The 23,575-nt window shown below is 45.3% G+C and overlaps 1 protein-coding gene across 1 annotated transcript in view; it reads left to right on the forward strand.

The window, feature by feature from the left end:
- iqgap2 (IQ motif containing GTPase activating protein 2) overlaps positions 1–23,575 on the forward strand; it is a 354,173-nt gene that overhangs the window by 251,694 nt on the left and 78,904 nt on the right. Inside the window, exons 19-24 of the mRNA XM_078214942.1 lie at positions 7,525–7,695; positions 8,382–8,465; positions 8,655–8,726; positions 10,297–10,366; positions 21,946–22,154; positions 22,558–22,707. Of these exons, the coding sequence (XP_078071068.1) occupies positions 7,525–7,695; positions 8,382–8,465; positions 8,655–8,726; positions 10,297–10,366; positions 21,946–22,154; positions 22,558–22,707 (756 nt within the window). The remainder of the gene's footprint in view (positions 1–7,524; positions 7,696–8,381; positions 8,466–8,654; positions 8,727–10,296; positions 10,367–21,945; positions 22,155–22,557; positions 22,708–23,575) is intronic.

The raw sequence follows: 23,575 nt of genomic DNA on the forward strand, positions 1-23,575 counted from the left end.
AACTTGCGAATTAATCCTCAATCACCAATACCTGTGGGGTGTACAACATAATTATCAAGTACAGCCAGTGTCCAGGACAATACATGCGAGTTAGGAACAGGAGAAGACCACTCAGCTCCTCAAGCCTGCTCTGCCATTCAATAAGATCATAACTGATCTGCCGTAGTGAGGATGGGGGTAGGTGGTTCTGTGTTGCCAAATGGAGTGCTAGTTAAGGTGCTCTTTTCCGAGCACTGGAAAAATAACTACGGTAGGAATGAAAAACAAAAAGCAAAATACTTCAGATGCTGGAAATCCAAAATGAAAACCGGGAATGCTGGAAACACCCAGCGCGTCAAAAGCATCAGTAGAGAAAGAAAGGCAGGGTTGATGTTTCAAGTCTGTGACCATTTGGCAGATGCACAGATATGAAATGTTAACTTACTTGCCATCCTGTCTTCACAGATACTGTAAGAAGTTTAACAACACCAGGTTAAAGTCCAACAGGTTTATTTGGTAGCAAAAGCCACACAAGCTTTCGAGGCTCTGAGCCCCTTCTTCAGGTGAGTGGGAATTCTGTTCACAAACAGAACTTATAAGACACAGACTCAATTTACATGAATAATGGTTGGAATGCGAATACTTACAACTAATCCAGTCTTTAAGAAACAAAACAATGGGAGTGGAGAGAGCATCAAGACAGGCTAAAAAGATGTGTATTGTCTCCAGACAAGTCAGCCAGTGAAACTCTGCAGGTCCACGCAACTGTGGGAGTTACAAATAGTGTGACATAAATTCTGATTCTAGGATCGCATGATAAAGACTCAGGAGGAAAAAAGCAGAAATATTTATGTGAAATAGTGTGACATAAACCCAATATCCCGGTTGAGGCCGTCCTTGTGTGTGCGGAACCTGGCTATCAGTTTCTGCTCCGCGACTCTGCGCTGTCGTGTGTCGCGAAGGCCGCCTTGGAGAACGCTTACCCGAATATCAGAGGCCGAATGCCCATGACCGCTGAAGTGCTCCCCAACAGGAAGAGAACAGTCTTGCCTGGTGATTGTCGAGCGGTGTTCATTCATCCGTTGTCGCAGCGTCTGCATAGTTTCCCCAATGTACCATGCCTCGGGACATCCTTTCTTGCAGCGTATCAGGTAGACAACGTTGGCCGAGTTGCAAGAGTATGTACCGTGTACCTGGTGGATGGTGTTCTCACGTGAGATGATGGCATCTGTGTCGATGATCCGGCACGTCTTGCAGAGGTTGCTGTGGCAGGGTTGTGTGGTGTCTTGGTCACTGTTCTCCTGAAGGCTGGGTAGTTTGCTGCGGACAATGGTCTGTTTGAGGTTGTGCGGTTGTTTGAAGGCAAGAAGTGGGGGTGTGGGGATGGCCTTGGCGAGATGTTCGTCTTCATCAATGACATGTTGAAGGCTCCGGAGGAGATGCCGTAGCTTCTCCGCTCCGGGGAAGTACTGGACAACGAAGGGTACTCTGTCCACTGTGTCCCGTGTTTGTCTTCTGAGGAGGTCGGTGCGGTTTTTCGCTGTGGCGCGTTGGAACTGTTGATCAATGAGTCTAGCGCCATATCCTGTTCTTATGAGGGCATCTTTCAGCGTCTGGAGGTGTCTGTTGCGATCCTCCTCATCCGAGCAGATCCTGTGTATACGGAGGGCTTGTCCGTAGGGGATGGCTTCTTTAACGTGTTTAGGGTGGAAGCTGGAGAAGTGGAGCATCGTGAGGTTATCCGTGGGCTTGCGGTACAGTGAGGTGCTGAGGTGACCGTCCTTAATGGAGATGCGCGTGTCCAAGAATGCAACCGATTCCGGAGAGTAGTCTATGGTGAGCCTGATGGTGGGATGGAACTTGTTGATGTCATCATAGAGTTGTTTCAGTGATTGTTCACCATGAGTCCAAAGGAAGAAAATGTCATCGATGTATCTAGTGTATAGCACCGGTTGAAGGTCCCGTGCGGTGAAGAAGTCTTGTTCGAACCTGTGCATGAAGATGTTGGCATATTGAGGTGCAAATTTGGTCCCCATGGCTGTTCCGTGTGTCTGGATGAAGAACTGGTTGTTGAAGGTGAAGATATTGTGGTCCAGGATGAAGCGGATGAGATGTAAAATTGCATCTGGAAACTGGCAGTTGTTGGCGCTGAGCACTGAGGCCGTTGCAGCAATGCCATCGTCATGGGGGATGCTGGTGTAGAGTGCTGAGACATCCATTGTGACGAGGAGCGCTCCTGGTTCAACTGCTCCATGTGTGCCGAGTTTCTGTAGGAAGTCCGTCGTGTCGCGACAAAAGCTGGGGGTTCTTTGTACAATGGGTTTCAGGATGCCCTCGACATAGCCGGAGAGGTTCTCGCACAGGGTCCCATTGCCCGATACGATGGGACGGCCGGGTGTGTTTGCCTTGTGTATCTTCGGGAGGCAGTAGAGATCTCCAAACTCGGCATCACCACCAGCAGCAACCAAGCCTCCCCCGGTACCACAGTAGGAAACAGTCCCACTGCAGGGAAGTCCATTGTCAACTTGTCCGACTACACACTTCAACCAGATGAAATCGAAGTTCTCAGCCGAGGGCTTAATTTTTGCCCCACCACCAAAATAGACCCCATCAGTCTCGCAGCAGACACAGAGGAATTCATCAGGCGAATGAGGCTGAGGGAGTTCTTTCACAAACCCCAAGAGGCCAACAACGAACACAATGAGACAGCCAATGAACTGGAACAGCCGACAGAGAGATCCGCAGTGCATCCGAAGAGGAAAGAGTCGAATTGGACTCCTCCGGAAGGCCGCTGCCCTCGACTTGACATGTATGCCCAAGCCGTCAGGAGGTGCGTCAACACCAAATTCATCAGCCGCACTCACAAGACAGCCCCGAACATCACCCAAGCACAACGTAACGCCATCCACGCTCTCAAGACCAACCGCAACATTGTCATCAAACCAGCAGACAAAGGAGGGGCCATCGTCATACTGAACAGAACGGATTACTGCAAAGAAGTGTACCGACAACTCAACAACGAGGAACACTACAGACAGTTACCTGCAGATCCGACCAAAGAACACACCCGTCAACTCAACACTCTGATCAAGACCTTTGATCCGGACCTTCAGAACACCCTCCGTGCTCTCATCCCACGTACTCCCCGCGTTGGAGATCTCTACTGCCTCCCGAAGATACACAAGGCAAACACACCCGGCCGTCCCATCGTATCGGGCAATGGGACCCTGTGCGAGAACCTCTCCGGCTATGTCGAGGGCATCCTGAAACCCATTGTACAAAGAACCCCCAGCTTTTGTCGCGACACGACGGACTTCCTACAGAAACTCGGCACACATGGAGCAGTTGAACCAGGAGCGCTCCTCGTCACAATGGATGTCTCAGCACTCTACACCAGCATCCCCCATGACGATGGCATTGCTGCAACGGCCTCAGTGCTCAGCGCCAACAACTGCCAGTTTCCAGATGCAATTTTACATCTCATCCGCTTCATCCTGGACCACAATATCTTCACCTTCAACAACCAGTTCTTCATCCAGACACACGGAACAGCCATGGGGACCAAATTTGCACCTCAATATGCCAACATCTTCATGCACAGGTTCGAACAAGACTTCTTCACCGCACGGGACCTTCAACCGGTGCTATACACTAGATACATCGATGACATTTTCTTCCTTTGGACTCATGGTGAACAATCACTGAAACAACTCTATGATGACATCAACAAGTTCCATCCCACCATCAGGCTCACCATAGACTACTCTCCGGAATCGGTTGCATTCTTGGACACGCGCATCTCCATTAAGGACGGTCACCTCAGCACCTCACTGTACCGCAAGCCCACGGATAACCTCACGATGCTCCACTTCTCCAGCTTCCACCCTAAACACGTTAAAGAAGCCATCCCCTACGGACAAGCCCTCCGTATACACAGGATCTGCTCGGATGAGGAGGATCGCAACAGACACCTCCAGACGCTGAAAGATGCCCTCATAAGAACAGGATATGGCGCTAGACTCATTGATCAACAGTTCCAACGCGCCACAGCGAAAAACCGCACCGACCTCCTCAGAAGACAAACACGGGACACAGTGGACAGAGTACCCTTCGTTGTCCAGTACTTCCCCGGAGCGGAGAAGCTACGGCATCTCCTCCGGAGCCTTCAACATGTCATTGATGAAGACGAACATCTCGCCAAGGCCATCCCCACACCCCCACTTCTTGCCTTCAAACAACCGCACAACCTCAAACAGACCATTGTCCGCAGCAAACTACCCAGCCTTCAGGAGAACAGTGACCAAGACACCACACAACCCTGCCACAGCAACCTCTGCAAGACGTGCCGGATCATCGACACAGATGCCATCATCTCACGTGAGAACACCATCCACCAGGTACACGGTACATACTCTTGCAACTCGGCCAACGTTGTCTACCTGATACGCTGCAAGAAAGGATGTCCCGAGGCATGGTACATTGGGGAAACTATGCAGACGCTGCGACAACGGATGAATGAACACCGCTCGACAATCACCAGGCAAGACTGTTCTCTTCCTGTTGGGGAGCACTTCAGCGGTCACGGGCATTCGGCCTCTGATATTCGGGTAAGCGTTCTCCAAGGCGGCCTTCGCGACACACGACAGCGCAGAGTCGCGGAGCAGAAACTGATAGCCAGGTTCCGCACACACAAGGACGGCCTCAACCGGGATATTGGGTTTATGTCACACTATTTCACATAAATATTTCTGCTTTTTTCCTCCTGAGTCTTTATCATGCGATCCTAGAATCAGAATTTATGTCACACTATTTGTAACTCCCACAGTTGCGTGGACCTGCAGAGTTTCACTGGCTGTCTTGTCTGGAGACAATACACATCTTTTTAGCCTGTCTTGATGCTCTCTCCACTCCCATTGTTTTGTTTCTTAAAGACTGGATTAGTTGTAAGTATTCGCATTCCAACCATTATTCATGTAAATTGAGTCTGTGTCTTATAAGTTCTGTTTGTGAACAGAATTCCCACTCACCTGAAGAAGGGGCTCAGAGCCTCGAAAGCTTGTGTGGCTTTTGCTACCAAATAAACCTGTTGGACTTTAACCTGGTGTTGTTAAACTTCTTACTGTGTTTACCCCAGTCCAACGCCGGCATCTCCACATCTTCACAGATACTGCCAGACTAGCTGAGTGTTTCAAAATAATGAGGCTGTGTGTTGCATGCTCCAATGTTCTTGTAAAGCAGTAAACATCGAACACACTGTGAGCAGTGCTGTACAAATTTGGGTTTATGAAATGAAGAATGTATGTTTGCATCATCATGTTTCTAGTTTTATTTTTATCTACTCCATATGTTGGTATAGACGCGAATGCTTGCCTTTTCCACGCAGGTGATATTTGTTTTAAAACATTCTGATATGTTTGTGTAATCATCCAGTCATGTCATTTTGAATTTAATTACTCAAACTCACTGAGGAAAAACATTCTGTGAGAGCTGCATTATGTTCCGCCGTGTTTAGACAGCGTGATTTGTGCAGCTGACAGTTCAGTAACTCTCTAATTACCATGCTTATAAGTGAAATCTTTGAAGAAAAGACTTCCAGGGTATTCCTCCCTTGGAAGAGCAGAGAATCCATCATGTGGATCATCATGTGGACTCCCAGTTCCTGGTTGCTCCATCAATATCACATTGTCATTTGTTTTGTCAAGATTAATCCTGTTTGTTCTGGCTGCTTGGTGTGATACAAGCACCTCCTGTCTGTGCTTGGCCTCCCTTTGGCATGATCTTCAGTCAATTCCAAATCATTAAAAAAAAAAATTCAAGTTTGGATGGGAAAGAAGCATCAAGTCCTAAATTCAGAATTTGAGTAAGGGTGTGACCAACAATCCAGTACTCCATAACCCTCACTCTGGGAGTGTCTATTCGCCATCTCCTCCTCATGCACTAAGATTGAGGAGCACCTAAGGTGATGAATCCTACAGATGAGCCTCCATCTCAAAACTGGACCATGTTAGAATACACGTCTGCCACATATACCGTCTGCCAACACAACTTGCAACCAAACAGAAAGCCTTTATGAAAATTAAACCCTGACACATTAGCTTCAAAACATTGAATGTATTCAAGAGGCAGCTGGATATATCACTTGGGGTGAATGGGATCAACGATTATGGGGAGAAAGCAGGATTAGGCTACTGAGTTATATGATCAGCCATGATTGTAATGAATGGCGGAGCAGGCTCGAAGGGCCAAATGGCCTCCTCCTGCTCCTATCTTCTATGTTTCAAGATTTCAGCTAAGCTAAATGAAGGAAAAGTTTATCAACATGCTGCTAACCTTACTACACTATTTGTCATTTATTTCTATGCATAAGCTTTGTCATCAGTGAATCGTTTTGAAATCATCTTTTTGTTGTTGACTTTGTTTATATCGAATACAAAATGTGAACAGAAAGGTTTGTATTTTCAATTGTATCTCGAACAAATAATTGCTCTCAAAATATATCAAATGAAGTAAATGGATGATTGGTTAAGAAGCCAAGGTTGACCATGCTGTTTTCTGGTAGAAATTTATCCTGCAGTCCAGAAGAGTCCTAAAATTATGGTTCCTTTGTTACATATTATAGAGTCTTGTGGACCATGTGCAAATACAGAACAAGGTAACATGGCTTTGAGACATGGTTTCATTCATGTGGTTCCTCATGCAGCGTGCTCCTGTTTTCTGTAAATTCATACAATACTGTCAGAAGCATTTATCCATCCTGCCATAAATTAAGTTGCAGCTTTAAGTCACAGGATCATTACAACACACAAGGAGACCATTAGGCCCATTGAGGCCATGTTGACTCTCTGCAGAGCAGGCCAGCCAGTCCCATTTCCTCTTCTGTGCCAGTAGTGGTGTGTTCTGTTGTATGGGAAAGAATGGAAGGTGGTAATTGTACCTGTTATTAGGTGAAGTTTAATACATTGGATCAGAAGTGTCCAACTTTCATCTGTGGTTTGAGAGCCCTCACTATTCAGCCTGTAAAGCTGAACAGGTCACCTTCTTGAAACAGATCGTTAAATTCATTAAGTTTACTATTGCTTTGGGAGGGGCAGATTGCTTTTGTATGTCTTTAATCCTGCAAATGTCTTCCATTTTAAATAAAAAACTGCAGGACACAGATTTAAAGAATTGGGCAAGAGCTGCAAAGGGGCTGTGAGGAAGAACATACCACCTCCCCTGCCTATATTATACATCTCTAAATGCCTTGCATCCCAATTAACATAACAACATAGGAACGATGAGCATTATATTGCATGCTCAACCTTAGCTCCAAGCACATTCTGTTCCTCAGATGGTAGTGAGTAGCAAAGCATGCAAGGGGATGAGAGTGAGTGCCAAATATCATACTCGAGCAGCTCAACCTGTGCAAAACGACATTCTGAAGATGAATTTCTTGAATCTTCTTACACATCATATTCAATGATTGATATAATCCTGTGGATTTAACATCCACATGTTGTTCACTTGCTACTCCTGATGACACCTATTGATTATTTTCTTCTTCAGGACATTACTGGCCGAGTAACCAGCAATTACCACCGCAAGCAGCTCTGGTTAGCCAATGAGAATCAGATCATTTGTCTGCAAGCACGTGCAAGAGGATACCTTGTAAGAAAAGCTTACAAAGAACGAATGAGCTACCTCCACAAACAGGAACCTTCTATCATCCGGCTACAGGTGAGCCTGGAGATTTCGGGAATCAGTTTTTAAGGATGGATATATTAACATAAATGACTGTAATATGATTCTGGTTCATATTTATGATGCCATTCACACATGCTGAAGATTTAATGTTGAGCAGGTCCTTCTCTTGCTGAAGAATTTCTTTGACAGCAGGATTTCTAACTTGGAAGAAAATAGTTAATGTGTGTAAAATATTAAAGGTGAATTCCTTTACTTATATTTGTGTTACTTTCACAAGTGTGTATAAATATCCATCTGTTGTGTTAAAATTTTGCTTTTTACTTAATGGATACTTGCTAATGAAAGCTAACATTTTTTTTCTTGTGTCGGCATGGGTTTTCTCCGGGTGCTCCGGTTTCCTCCCACAATCTGAGCGACATGCTGGTTAGGTGCATTGGCCATGTTAAATTCTCTCTGTGTACCGGAGTGTGGCGAGTAGGGGATTTTCACAGTAACTTCATCGCGGTGTTAATGTCAGCCTACCTGTGACGCTGATAACATTTTTAAAAAACATATTCTTTCTGTTTTTCATTGTTTCAAAATCTGCTATTCTCGAACAATCCATTAGTATTATTTCCAGCAGAGCATTAGTTGGGCAGCTTTGCACATGTGGGGGGGGAGGCATGACAGGTTGGTTGGAGAAACTGGTTTAATCATCTCAATGCTTTGTTTTTTTATAGTCTTCTTGGAAAGGATATCAACAGAGGAAGGCATACAAGGATAGGCTAATGGTCCTGCAAAATAATGTTGCAGCTATTACCAAGGTAATTTCGTTCTCTGGAAGGTTTTATTGTTTGTTCACAATATGTGAAAACATTAAATTCGACGATACCTTTATTTGTTATAAACCTGCAAATCATGGAAGCCACCACGATAGAGGAGCAGACTATCAGTCTTGCTGATATTCCTAATCCTTTAGAGAAGTCTTTAATACCTATGTACTGTTTCTGTAGATCCAGTCTTTTGTGAAGATGTGGAAGGCAAGAAAAGCATATCGTGCAAGATGTCAGTACTTCAAAGATCATGTGAGTTACGCGTATGATAGCTTGATATTAAATCGCTTCCAGTTTCACCAAGCTACCTGCTTTCTCCAGAAAGTTCAGAAGTCTGAGGTGTGCATGGGGAACCAATTTTATGAAACAATGTTCTTTCACCCTAGCGTTAATCGTCACTTAATAATTTACAGCATGAAAACCTGAACTGACTGCCTTCGCTTCTTGGTAGTTTTCCGTGCAGTTTGAGGTTTGGGTCATTAAGGCATTTCGGTGACAGTGTTGTTGACTCAACAGTGCACTGGGCCTCAAAGTTGTGGTGAATGAGACTTTGAGGTGATCTACCCTCGACAGAGGAAGCAGATGAATGGAGGAAAAACAAATCCTATTTGGGCCTCTCGCGCACCCAGTTATGAAATGGAACTGGAATTAAGTTCACTGCCGTGTGTTGACCAATGATCGGGAAACAGGAAGTCACTTATTCATTTAAGCAGTAAAAATTGCTTCTTTTTGCTAAATCTGGATGATAAAGATAAATGATGTCGATTTGCAGAAGAGGCCTGTTGAGTTACATCTGATTGATTTTGATTTTAAAAATTGCAGTGTTGTAAATTAATATATCAGATAGGGCAGCGTAAAGTTGTAGTTTCTGACGATCGCGTTTAGGGTGGTTTTGTGTGTTAGAGTTGTATGTACCAAGCCATCTAATGGGGAGGATGTCACACCCACAATTCTTCACATGACATTCCTAATTTTGGATGTACTTTCAGAGGCAGTTTTCAGGGGCTGAACTTTCACTATGGTGGTTGGGAAACAGAAGTTAGAGCTGCTTCTGGGTCCCAAACACACCCAAAACCAAACTGGGGAGGGAAGGAGCCCCTGATCTAGGATTTATATGGAGGTGCCTCTTTAATTAGCATGGAGCCATATTTCCTGTCCAATTAAGGGTGACAAGTAGGCCCTCAAAGCTGAGGAGCCAATCGAAGGTCTTTCAGCCTGAATGGAGCTACAGGCTGCAGTAAAGGGCAAAAAGAAATGAAGTGAAAAGCAGCCAGGCCACCATTGTGTGGGTGACGGTCTTCTTCTACAGGGTGGCCTTTGGCTCCACCTGCAGGCTGCCAGGGAGGAAAACCTCCGTTGGCTGACTGCCAGTGTCCTTCAGGCTCTTACTAAGCTCTGTATTCAGCTTCCTTGGGCGGAATAGCCCTCCAAGCCCCAAATACACTTGACCAAAATGACCGGTGCCAAGAATGGGCTTGGAGCAATGGCACTCTGGTTGATGCCGACATTTTCGAGTCACGCCCTCCTCCGTCACGAACTTGGCAGAGCACAAAAACTCTGCCCCGAATGGAGGTAAGTTCTTCCCCTTCAGATTCCTATTTTTTTGAAGATAGATGCGAAGTGAAATATCCTAAAGCGAGAACAGATTTAGTGGTTCCCTTAGTTTAATTCCTCACTATTCACAATACCAACAATATTTGATCAGAGGCTTTAATTAATGTATTTGGTGAAAAAGTAATGCTAAACTTACATCTGAGGAAATTATACTTTTGAGTTCCTTAATTCAAACTTTGCAAATAAACTATTTTTCTACTTCTCTCAGACAAAGCAAATAATTAAAATCCAGGCGTTCCTCAGAGCAAATAAAGCTAAAGATGACTACAAAACCCTGAGTGAGTATTTAAATATTTTGCGCATTGTGATTGAGGTTTTCTTTGCGAATGAAGGTGGAATGTGAGAATCCCACCCTCAGCTGTGAATCTTCTCTTGCACTCTGCAGGCCACGTCTTGGTTCATGATTGAGGTTGGATGGGTGCCCATGCTTGTACTAATCCTCTGCCAGTGTTACTTGATAACTGCTCGCAGGATGATCTGTTTCTGTCCTATTCATTTTGGGCTGGAGAGGGCAGCAGGGATGCAGTATACATCAACTCCATCCAGTCCAATTCCCTGATGTTTTGAGATTGGCATTCCACCCTGCTGAACTGAGAGTGACCCCAGACTCTGCAGTACCAACTGCCGCTCAATCTCATCACTGTAGTGAAAACACAATTCTTACGATGAGGCATGGATCCATAACAATTCTGAGCCATGAGTCTTCATCCAACAGCTCAGTCAGAAAATGGGCATTTTGTTCTGGTCAGTGCCCTGTGTTCCTTGCCGCTTTCTAAATACGTAGATCATTTTTACAACGTCTGGTATCATAGAATCCCTACAATGCAGAAGGAGGCCATTCGGCCCATTGAGCCTGCACCGATCACAATCCCACCCAGGCCCTATCCCCATAACCCCTGAGCTGAGTAAAAAATATGACCAATTTCCTCACTGCTCTTTTTACTCCTTTCCTTTCCCTTCCTTGTCTTCCTCATTAATTGAGCTTCAGCTACTTTGGTGTACAGAGTCAACAATTCAACCCCTCAAGCCTATTCTACCATTCAAAGAGAAGAAAGAAAATTATAGCACAAGAACAGGCCCTTTGGCCCTCCAAGCCTGCACCGACCATGCTGCCCGACTGAACTAAAACCCCCTACCCTTCCAGGGACCATACCCCCTCTTCCAATCCTATTCGTCTATTTGTCAAGATGCCCCCTAAAAGTCACTATTGTATCTGCTTCCACTACCTCCCCCGGTAGCGAGTTCCAGGCACCCATCACCACGCTCTGTGTAAAATAAACTCAGTTACATCATGGATGATCTACACCTCCATTCCATTTAGCTGCTTTAGCTCCATATAACTTAATAAATCTGGCTGTCTGAAAGCTCCGGTTATCCTAGCATTCAGTCTTTTAGGGAAAGAATGATTGGTTCCTGCTTTAGAAATTAGAAATAAGCTTAAAGTATGTATATTAGTCAGCTTGAATAGGTTAGTGCTGCACGTTTTGTTTTACTGGAAGCTGGTTAAAACTTTCTTCACGTTCTCAATCTCATCACTGTATTGAAAACACAATTCTTATGATGAGGCACAGATCTATAGCAACAATTCTGAGCCACAAGTCTTCATCCAACAGCTCAATCAGGAAATGGGCATTTTGTTCTGGTCAGTGCCCGTGTTCCTTGCTGTTTTGTAAAAATGATCTGTGTATTTAGAAAGTCTGGTTTCATAGAATCATAGAATCCCTACAGTGCAGGAGTAGGCCATTCGCTGAGTCTGGGGTCACCCTCAGTTCTTCTAGGAACAAGGCTAGAGCAATGATTTTCCTGACTTGATGACAGCTGTGGCTACCCCGAAAAATGGTTACGGTCAGATGAGATCTCCGCAATTATCTGAGAACAACTGGAGAAACACCTAAACAAATAATCATACTTCAAAGCTGTGTTAAGATTTTCAGTTAACCTTGCCTTTTTGCTTGCAGAAATGCAAATAACGTGTGGAAGAAGATTAGAAGTTATTTTGGGGTGAATCATCTTGTAGTTCAATGGTCTGATAGAAATGAGAATGGTTGGACTGGATAGTCATTATGGACAGCTCTTTAACAGGCCTTGTGAACAACTCTGGGCAAAACTAACTGGTAACACACAAAGAGGAACATCTGAAGCCTCTGAAAGTTAGCCTTGAAGGCTGACAATGGGATGTTTCTTGGGAGTTGTGGAACTGATTATGGGCAACAGCATGGATAGGATGAGATGATGTAAAGACCTTCTTTATCAAGGACAGAAGGTACGTGTAAAAGCTATAGAAGTTCATAGAAGGTGCATAATATAAGGATAGGCTTTTACTACAGGGTTTAAACAAAAACCTTGTCGCCATTGGACACGTTATATTAAAAGGAATTTTTGCAGCACAATTAACTCCTGCCAATAACACGTCCAGATCCACCCCTGTAAAGGGGGTATAAAAGATAGGTTATTGAAGGAAGGTGGTGGAGAGAAAGGTTGGTGCATGCTAACATTCTTGAGTAGTTTGAGAATTTGTGAAGACTTGAGGCACCAAGAAGAGAGCTGTTTGTGTATGCTGCCATCATGTCTGACCCGAGAGTAGGAGCAGAGTGGAGATGGCGAGGAGTGAGTGTGATGAGGAATGAGTGCTAACTTGGGAATTTAGTGCAGAGGAGAAAGGAGATGTTGCATTTTATATCTTTTATCCCGCCTCCAGTGACGAGTGAGTGTTTAAAAGCATTCATTAAGTGAGCAGTTAAGTGACTGGTGGTGAGTTTTAAGATGTTATCCCTCTAATTGGAGGAATCAGTTTAAACTGATACCGGCAAGATATTAAACTCATAGACTAAGTTGTTAAACTACTGAATATAATTACAGATAACATTTGAGTGATATTCCTAAATTTGAAACCTAATCCGTTAAATAAAACACAATTAAGATAGCAGGACAGGTGATGTTGTAGCTGTATCCTGTGGGAGCTGGTGATCACCAGTGTGATCCATGGCAATCTCATCTGCAATGCCTGCAGCTCAAGGTATTTGGGCTCAGAGTTGATAAGTTGGAGTCAGGGAGAGGGAAAAGTTACTTGGAAGCTATCACACCCCTTGAGCAGGGTACATCTGGTTGGGTCTGAGGGCCAGGTGCATGGGACTGCAAGCGAGGCAGGTACAGGGCTGTAATAAGTCTTCGGAGCTGAAGTCCCTTCACCAAAATCCCTTTCTTTACAAACTCTAACAGCAGTACACAGGGTGCTAGCAGTTAGCAGTCTACCTCTGGGGGTGTCAGAGGAACTGACATTCCTGGTTAAGTACAAGGCAAAGACTCCCTGATTGGCCCATCAATTGGGTCCTTAATCAGGGACATCTTTTGATGCCAACCAAATAAACGAAATCCAATTAATTTAGGGACAACTCAAAAAGGGCAGCTCCCTAAAAAGAGGGGACCCGTCCAAAACAAAAGACAAAGCGGAAAGGAAACTTTAAACATCAAATTAAAATGTGATTAAAGGGATCAATAATACACCCCAGTCCCTGTGGTGCCCAGCGGGCACAAGGCATTAACAGTGTCCTTGGGCACCGCATGCTCCCTCTCCAGGGACACCTGGCCACGAATGTAGCCGCAGTAGAGGGGCAGACAGTCAGGTTGGACAACCACTTGGTTGCCCGCTGCCTGGACCTGTAGATGGCATGTCTTGCCAAGCCCAGGAGCAGGTTTACGAGGAGGTCCTCCTCTGCACCGGGTACCCGTAGATCAGGAGCGTGGGACTGAAGTGCAAATAAAACATCAATAAAAGATTTTTGAGAAAACTGAAAACGTTGTGCAGCCTTTAACATGAAACATAGATATGGTCCATGGACCCCACAAGGTTGCAAAAAGGGCACACTTGGGAGCTCGTGAACATGTACAACCTACGATTGTACGGCTGTGTGCAGCACCCTCCACCCCAAGTCCCCAAGATAGTGGAGGGAGATCCCTCCGTAGAGGGACCTCCACTGGGGACCTCTACCGCCCAGTGGCAATAAGGCTCCCCAAGGTGTGTCCAGGCGACAGGCAAGGACGCGATAGTAGGAGGTGTGCAGCAGCAGCCCGTATAGGAAACGCCTCTGCGGTAGCAAAGGGCACGGAGAGCATTTCCATGAGGCGGCTCATGCTGTGGGGCACCTGACCCGGGAGGGGAGGGTCTAGGCTGGGGTCAATGTGAAATTCCGTCTGAGCAAGGGTACACTCGGGCGGGATCCCACCGCACATTTGCGCCTCCTCGAGACCATGTGTGCCCTCGGGTCTGAGCATGACCGCTCTAAGGTCTTGGATGGCTTTGGCCATGTGCCGAAAGGCCACCCCCGCGCACTCAACGAGCCCGTGGGGGTTCATTCAGACCACTCCTCCGCCACCCAGCACGTCCCCAATCCTGGTCACCCTGGTGTCCACTGATCTCCTCTCCGCCAGCCACCTGAAGTTTTATACGGTTGGAGGAGCGGATCCCTGAGCAGTGGCTCTGGCACGAGAGCCGCTACTTCTGACGGGGGAGAAGAGGCGACCGTGTTCCAGACTTTTGAGAAGGTTCTGGTAAAAGACGGGCAATGCCTGCAAGGAGTTCCAAAGACTCCCCAGATTTATGTACAGGAGCTGCACGTCATAGTTCAGGCCGTGCTCCTAGCGGAAGAAAAACGCCATCAGGGCACACCATCGTGGAGGGGGCTCCACGTAAAGGTATCTTTGCAGGGTCTGGAGGCGGAAGGTAGCCCCTGTGTGTGAAGGTACACCAGCGCCTGACTGCTCTCCCTAAGCAGGAGATACAGAACCTCAGCAGGGACCCAGCACAGTCTGTTGTCCCAGAAGAACCGGACGAGGGTTCTCTGGATGTTTATAACAAAGTAAGAAGTTTAACAACACCAGGTTAAAGTCCAACAGGTTTATTTGGTAGCAAAAGCCACACAAGCTTTCGGAGCTCTAAGCCCCTTCTTCAGGTGAGTGGGAATTCTGTTCACAAACAGAGCATATAAAGACACAGACTCAATTTACATGAATAATGGTTGGAATGCGAATACTTACAACTAATCAAGTCTTTAAGAAACAAAACAATGTGAGTAGAGAGAGCATCAAGACAGGCTAAAAAGATGTGTATTGTCTCCAGACAAGACAGCCAGTGAAACTCTGCAGGTCCACGCAACTGTGGGAGTTACAAATAGTGTGACATGAACCCAATATCCCGGTTGAGGCCGTCCTCGTGTGTGCGGAACTTGGCTATCAGTTTCTGCTCAGCGACTGCGCTGTCGTGTGTCGCGAAGGCCGCCTTGGAGAACGCTTACCCGAATATCAGAGGCCGAATGCCCGTGACCGCTGAAGTGCTCCTCAACAGGAAGAGAACAGTCTTGCCTGGTGATTGTCGAGCGGTGTTCATTCATCCGTTGTCGCAGTGTCTGCATAGTTTCCCCAATGTACCATGCCTCGGGACATCCTTTCTTGCAGCGTATCAGGTAGACAACGTTGGCCGAATTGCAAGAGTATGTACCGTGTACCTGGTGGATGGTGTTCTCACGTGAGATGATGGCATCTGTGTCGATGATCCGGCACGTCTTGCAGAGGTTGCTGTGGCAGGGTTGTGTGGTGTCATGGTCACTGTTCTCCTGAAGGCTGGGTAGTTTGCTGCGGACAATGGTCTGTTTGAGGTTGTGCGGTTGTTTGAAGGCAAGAGGTGGGGGTGTGGGGATGGCCTTGGCGAGATGTTCGTCTTCATCAATGACATGTTGAAGGCTCCGGAGGAGATGCCGTAGCTTCTCCGCTCCGGGGAAGTACTGGACAACGAAGGGTACTCTGTCCACTGTGTCCCGTGTTTGTCTTCTGAGGAGGTCGGTGCGGTTTTTCGCTGTGGCACGTTGGAACTGTTGATCAATGAGTCGAGCGCCATATCCTGTTCTTATGAGGGCATCTTTCAGCGTCTGGAGGTGTCTGTTGCGATCCTCCTCATCCGAGCAGATCCTGTGTATACGGAGGGCTTGTCCGTAGGGGATGGCTTCTTTAACGTGTTTAGGGTGGAAGCTGGAGAAGTGGAGCATCGTGAGGTTATCCGTGGGCTTGCGGTACAGTGAGGTGCTGAGGTGACCGTCCTTAATGGAGATGCGCGTGTCCAAGAATGCAACCGATTCCGGAGAGTAGTCTATGGTGAGCCTGATGGTGGGATGGAACATTGGGGAAACTATGCAGACGCTGCGACAACGGATGAATGAACACCGCTTGACAATCACCAGGCAAGACTGTTCTCTTCCTGTTGGGGAGCACTTCAGCGGTCACGGGCATTCGGCCTCTGATATTCGGGTAAGCGTTCTCCAAGGCGGCCTTCGCGACACACGACAGCGCAGAGTCGCTGAGCAGAAACTGATAGCCAAGTTCCGCACACACGAGGACGGCCTCAACCGGGATATTGGGTTCATGTCACACTATTTGTAACTCCCACAGTTGCGTGGACCTGCAGAGTTTCACTGGCTGTCTTATCTGGAGACAATACACATCTTTTTAGCCTGTCTTGATGCTCTCTCCACTCACATTGTTTTGTTTCTTAAAGACTTGATTAGTTGTAAGTATTCGCATTCCAACCATTATTCATGTAAATTGAGTCTGTGTCTTTATAAGCTCTGTTTGTGAACAGAATTCCCACTCACCTGAAGAAGGGGCTTAGAGCTCCGAAAGCTTGTGTGGCTTTTGCTACCAAATAAACCTGTTGGACTTTAACCTGGTGTTGTTAAACTTCTTACTGTGTTTACCCCAGTCCAACGCCGGCATCTCCACATCATGTTTATAACAAAGTCAGGGGGAGGGGGTCACAGTGACCAGCCGGTACCACAGCATGGAGGCGATCAGCTGGTTTATGAAGAGAACGAGAGTAAGACAGCACTTGGAGCAGTCCTGTCCAGCGACTCAGGTGAGTGGTGACTTTGGTCTCCAACTCCTGCCAGTTCGCCAGCCAGGATTCCTCAGCGGGGCAAAGATAGACTCCCAAGTAGAGGAGGTTGGTCCTGCTCCAGGTGAAAGGCTTGAGCTCCTCCGGGAGAGGGTCCATCTCTGCCACGTACCGACCAGGAGTCCGGAGCATTTGGCCCAGTTGATCCTAGCAGAGGACACAGTGAAGTACACGGCCTGGCACTCTCGCATCCTCCGCAAATCAGTCGGGTCCGTGAATATGAGGAGCACGTCATCGGCGTAAGCCGACAGGACCACCCTGATGCCCGCGCAGAGTCAAACCCGACAACCTTGTCCGCAAGAGGCGCAGGAATGGCTCCACTCAAATCGAATACAGTTGGCCGGACAAGGGGCAGCCCTGCCACACCCCTCTCCTAAAGCGAAGGGACACCATCAGGGACCCGTTAACTTTAATGAGACCCGCTGTGGCGGAGTACGGTAATCGGATCCAGGCAACAAAAGTGTGTCCTGAACCCGAATGCCTGCAGAGAAACCTTAATCAGGGAGTTCATACTCCAATAGGTCAACCTCAATGGCCTGATTGAAGTCATTACAGGGGCTCAGAAAGTAGTAATGGGGGAACCTCAGTTCCTGCAATTATCCATCAGATCTGAGGTTCTTCTCGCCTGTGTAGGCAAGAGAAGGGACTACAGGGGCAGTGAGCAAACTGCCCATAATAGTGTGATGCAGGAGAGCATTCAAGTTGGGAGAGTGAAGAGGAATGCAACTGTAGTAGAGAACAGTATTGTTAGTGGAATAGATAAGGTTCTCTGTAGCTGAGCGCATGAATTCTGAAGGCTGTGTTGCCTGGCTCAGTGTCAGGGTTAAGGCCCTCCCCCAGCCTGGAGGAGAACTTGAGTGCCACTGTTTAGCTGCTTCGCCCCACCTCAATTTTTTTGCGCAACAGCCCTTTCATTATTATGAAATGCATCTTCCATCTGTCTCTAAGCGATTGCTGACTTGGTATTCTGACAATGTAGTTCATCATTTTTTTGGCTTTGTTGATTGTGACTTTTCACTGTTTGGTTTTACTGAGGTTGGACTCCAAGAATAATCTTTAGCAATATTAACAACACATAGAGGATGTGTATCACCCATTTTACCTTTCTTTTGTGGAATATTTTACATGTAGTTGCATTGTATTGTTTCTGCCATTTTGTGGGGTCACTGTAATTTCAGGGCTATCTCCTTCTATTGTCCTGCTTCTGCTATGTTTGGCATCATCTGTACTTCTGATCAATTTGCATTGAGATTCTGAGCCCAAGTCTTATAATGTGAATTACAAACAGCACCAGTCTCTAAACTGTGACTTGGGGCACTCCCCTTTAGCTAGTAAAGCATTTTCTAACCTTCAGGAACTTGCTCATCCATAACCCAGCCTTGCTTTGAACCCCACCATTTTGAGCTTAATTAGAAAATTTTCACATACAAAGTTATGAAGTGTTTTTTGAAAACCTAAGTGAGCGTCATAGAATTTTCCATTATTGATTGATTGAGGGTATTATTTACTCAAAAATGTTGAGCAGATTGGTTCGGCAGAATCTTCTGCTGTTTGCTCAGCTGTTGTATAGGTAAATCAAACAATTATCAATTACTTATGATGAATTCCATTGTATTATAATGAGCCTGGCATGTTACTTTTTTAAGCTATTGATTTAAAATTAATAATGATACACATTTGAGTGATTTAGGGAAGGAAACTTTCTCCGCTTCCTAGACCATATGTTTGGTGTTTACATTTTTGTGGTATCCAGCACCAAACGAGAATATGTTAGTTGATTACTTTCTCTAGGAGTTGGTTATGTCATGGTCTTAAAAAGTACAAACTGTTTCAAATTATTCAAACTAAATGGAGCCATTCTTTTGGAGAAGTGCATTTAATCAAAAGTATAGAATCAAAGAATCCCTATAGTAGAGAAGGTGGCCATTCAGCCCATTAAGCCTGCACCGACAACAATTCTATCCTATCCCTGTACCCCACATATTTACCCTGCTAATCCCCCCCGAAAGTAGAGTCAATTTACCATGGCCAATCAACCTAACCCACACATCTTTGGACTGTGGGAGGAAACCCACGCAGGCACGGGGAGAATGTGCAAACTCCACACAGACTGTGACCCAAGCCGGGAATCGAAACCTGGGTCCCTGGCGCTGTGAGGCAGCAGTGCTACCATGATGTCCCGTAAAATGGCTTCAAAAATACTGGCGCGAGGCTGGGAGAGTCAGAATAAATGTTTCATGCTTGTTTTTTTTCTATATTCCTATCTGGAATTACTGATGATTCCTGCAGTTTGTATTCCCTACAAGATCCACTATAGCCAGCTTGTCGAGGCTTCTTTGGCAACTCTTCCTAAACCTTAATCTAGAACACCCACCCCACTCTCTCCAAGATCCATCATCCTGAATTGGACAAATTTACCCATTCTTTCGTTGTGGTGTTAAATTTCAAAAACTCTTTTATGAACAGCATTGTGGAGATGCCTTCACCACACAGACTGCAGTTCAAGAAACAGTTCCTCAGCTTCTCAAGCGATTGCCAAAGGAGAATAAATGCTGGTCTAATCAGTGATGCCTACGTCCTGTGGGGAAAAAAAAATTTCAAAAGGTTGTTCTTTTGATTTTTACTTTGGCAATTTTGCCTGTTTGAGTTACGGAAGTCAAAAATGTTTTGGTTATATTAGGTGGAAACTACGACTACTCTGAAGGCAATTGCAAAAGCAAGTAGAGTATTGGGATGCATTGTCTGGACAAGTAAATATAAAACAAAAAATACTATTCAGTTTCTATATCTGACCTCGTCTAGAATACTGTGCCTAGTTTGGTCTCCTAGTGTGATAATGCAGGTCCTTGGAAAGTTTTTTTTTTGTTTGAAGGCCCTCGGTTAAAATAAGCTTAAATGCAATGGAGTTTTAGCTGTAGAAAAGGGTAATCTTTGAGAAGAGGCCTATGTACTACAATGAAAGGAATAGACCCTGTACATGTGGGCATGCTATTTGAGGATTAGGGAGGGTCAAGAAACATTACTTTAAGCAGAGTGTTAAGTCTGGTGCAAAGGGTGATGCTTCTTGTAGAGAGGTACCAGTCTGTAGAACAAGTTGCCACATGTACGATTACTGTAGATCCACTGCAAGTATTCAAACTAGATTTTTCCTACATTTGTCTGTGGTTTTTATTGGGATGAGCGAAGTGGCTGAGATAATAGTGTTGAATAAGTTGCACTATTAGTGTGGGGCAAGATTGATGGGCAAGCTGATCTTTACCTTTCCATTTTAGTGTTTATTATGTAATCAAGGTTTAAGAAGCCCAGGTCTCTCGTCATTTCTCGCATCTCCAACCCGAGACTAATGATCAGTCTTGTTGCTCCACTCCCTGCCTTGACTGTATGCGTGTCCCCTTGAATCTTCTTGTCCAAACCTGAACACTATTCAGTGTGTTGGCTGATTAAATTACTGTACAATTTAATTATTATTACTTCTGATTTGTATCCTATTATGTGTTTCATAGATACATGCATAGAAAATAGAAGCAGGAGTAGGCCATTCGGCCCATGTTTCAACATGATTGCTGTTCAGCCTCAGCTGGATGCGTTGACCAAATATCTACTAAGACTCCTTTGTCTCTTTCATCTGCATCCATAGCTATTGGATTCATGGAGTGTGTAGACAGTTTAAGTGAAGGGAGGGGGAGCACTACAGCAAAACTGTTTAGGCTCCATTCATCACCTGTAACTCCTAAAGCACTGCCTCTTTCGATCCAAATTAACCAGCAAAGTGGTAGATTCGGGAATGTTCCAAGGTACAAGCCAGCAAATAGTTAATGGGCAAAACTGCTCACTAGTAATGTTCACAACAATTTAATTCCCTCTTGTACACTTATTGAAATTTATTCAGCCATGTTTCTGTTTAAAGCAATTTTTTAAATTCAGTGGTTCTGCACTTTTATCCTGATTGGTAATACACCTAAGGGTGCCAATGTACTGGTGGTGCCTAGGCTAGGCTGGGTAAGATCGTTAAGTTACCTTCCCTAAAGAATTTGCAAACTGATTGGGATTTTATGACAACCCAGAAGCGTTTTACTGTAACCAGCATTTATTTCCAAATCATTTCAAATGAATTTAAATTCTCCAGTTGACATAGCGGGATTTATCGTCACTTTGGATCATTAGTCTCATTTTCAGGATTACTAATCCAGTAACATAACCATTGCACCACTAAACCCTTGCAAGCAAAGTATCATAAAACTTTCAATACCTTGGCTTGCTGCGGTGCAGCATTTCTCATTATAATTAAGGTGTGAACTGTACAATAACCATTCAGGTTTTTATGCTTAAATATCTCAATTACAGGCTTTGCCAATGACTTGATACTGAGCTCAGTGGACCAGAGATTGGTTTAACCTATGTTAGTTGCTCTGAGCCAGGTCAATGCTAAAGCACTGTATTTGTAGGGACTCCAGCTGGAGAGTGTTTTATGTAAAGGTGAGGACAGGAACTCCTCAGCAATGCTGCTTTGTTCATACATCTCAGAGGATTTGTACTTTGGTGGCTGGGATGAAACACTGCCTTCAATGGAAAAAGGGCACGGAGGTTGGGGAAAATAAACTAATTACTTTTCAAGCGTTGCTTCAGTTCCATCAGGAAAAAGATACAAAAGTCTGAGGTCACGTGTAAACCAACTCAAGAACAGCTTCTTCCCTGCTGCTGTCAGACTTTTGAATGGACCTACCTCGCACTAAGTTGATCTTTCTGTACACCATAGCTATGACTGTAACACTACATTCTGTACTCTCTCCTTCCCATCTCTATGAATGGTATGCTTTGTTTGTATAGCGCACAAGAAACAATGCTTTTCACTGTATCCCAATACCTGTGACAATAAATCAAATCAAATATCTTATTCTGTCTGTTTTTCCTCTTTAGTCAGTGCAGGAGAGCCCCCATTGAATGTTGTGCGTAAATTTGTTCACCTGCTGGATCACAGTGACCTGGACTTTCAGGAAGAGCTGGAAGTTACAAGGATCAGGGAGGAAGTCGTCACCAAAATCCGATCCAATCAGCAACTAGAGAAGGATCTCAACCTGATGGACATTAAGATTGGGCTTCTAGTGAAAAACAGGATAACGTTACAGGCATGTTTCCCTTACTGGATTCTTCCAAAGCCAACCCTTTTCACTCACTCCTTTCCTTTTTGCTATCCCCTCCCTTTTTATTCCCGCCCGCTCAATCCGCCTATTACCCCATCCTCTTTCCATCCCCCCTCTCTTCACCAACCCACGCACCCACCCCACTCCCCCTTTATAGAATGGTTCGCTCTGTAGAAATTTGAAAAGTTGATACTGTTCTGTGTAACTTTTAAAACGTAGAATTTGATGAGGCTCCAGATGCCTCAGGGAGCAGGTACTTGTATTATCCTTCAGAAGAGGTTACAACAGAAATATTGACTCTACAGAATGGTCGGCTGTGTACGAGAAGCTGTGTGCCCGGTTTGAGAAAGCAAATCGTGTATCTAATGTTTTTCCGTTCTCCCGATAGGATGTGATTTCCCACAGCAAGAAAATGGATAAGAAAAACAAGGGCCAGGTTGTGGAAGTAATTTCAGGTGACAAACAAGGGTTAAAATCACTCAGCAAGGAAAATAGGAAAAAACTGGAAGCATACCAACATCTTTTCTACCTGCTTCAGGTAGAAACATCTACAAAGTGTTTTTGAAGTTGTGTGTCTGTGTGTGTGTGTGTGTGTGTCTGTGTGTGTCTGTGTGTGTGTGTCTGTGTGTGTGTCTGTGTGTGTGTCTGTGTGTGTGTCTGTGTGTGTGTGTCTGTGTGTGTGTGTCTGTGTGTGTGTGTCTGTGTGTGTGTGTCTGTGTGTGTGTGTGTGTCTGTGTGTGTGTGTGTGTCTGTGTGTGTGTCTGTGTGTGTGTGTGTGTCTGTGTGTGTGTGTGTCTGGGTGTGTGTGTGTCTGGGTGTGTGTGTGTCTGGGTGTGTGTGTGTCTGGGTGTGTGTGTGTCTGGGTGTGTGTGTGTCTGGGTGTGTGTGTGTGTCTGGGTGTGTGTGTGTGTGTGTGTGTCTGTGTGTGTGTGTGTCTGTGTGTGTGTGTGTGTGTGTCTGTCTGTGTGTGTGTGTCTGTGTGTGTGTGTGTGTACGCGCATCTCTGTTACAGTTTGTTGAGCCTCAAATAAGATAGTTCACCATCATGATCACTTGTAGCTAACACTAGCACGTGATCAGTTATCTCCGGAAGGTGGGGCTTATTTTTGGTCCCTCGACTGATCGACTTTACCTGTCAGTGCCATGTATTTGAGTGGAGGGGTAAAGGAAGGACTCAAATATCTCGACGCTGTTGCTCTGTGACAGCATTTCCCAGGTGTAAACGATAAAATTAGTCATACCAACCAAAATATACATTTCTCACACAGCTCATTCTATATGGCAGTTGTGACATTCTTTCATAATCCTCTAACATATTTAGCCATCATGTCAAAATTGTGCATTTTCCTCCGTTGTTTCCATTGAAAGAACTTGGGTTTAAATCCCGCTCTTGGCTTCCATTTTAT

The sequence above is a fragment of the Mustelus asterias genome, chromosome 6 (assembly GCF_964213995.1).
Source record: "Mustelus asterias chromosome 6, sMusAst1.hap1.1, whole genome shotgun sequence".
Taxonomy (NCBI): domain Eukaryota; kingdom Metazoa; phylum Chordata; class Chondrichthyes; order Carcharhiniformes; family Triakidae; genus Mustelus; species Mustelus asterias.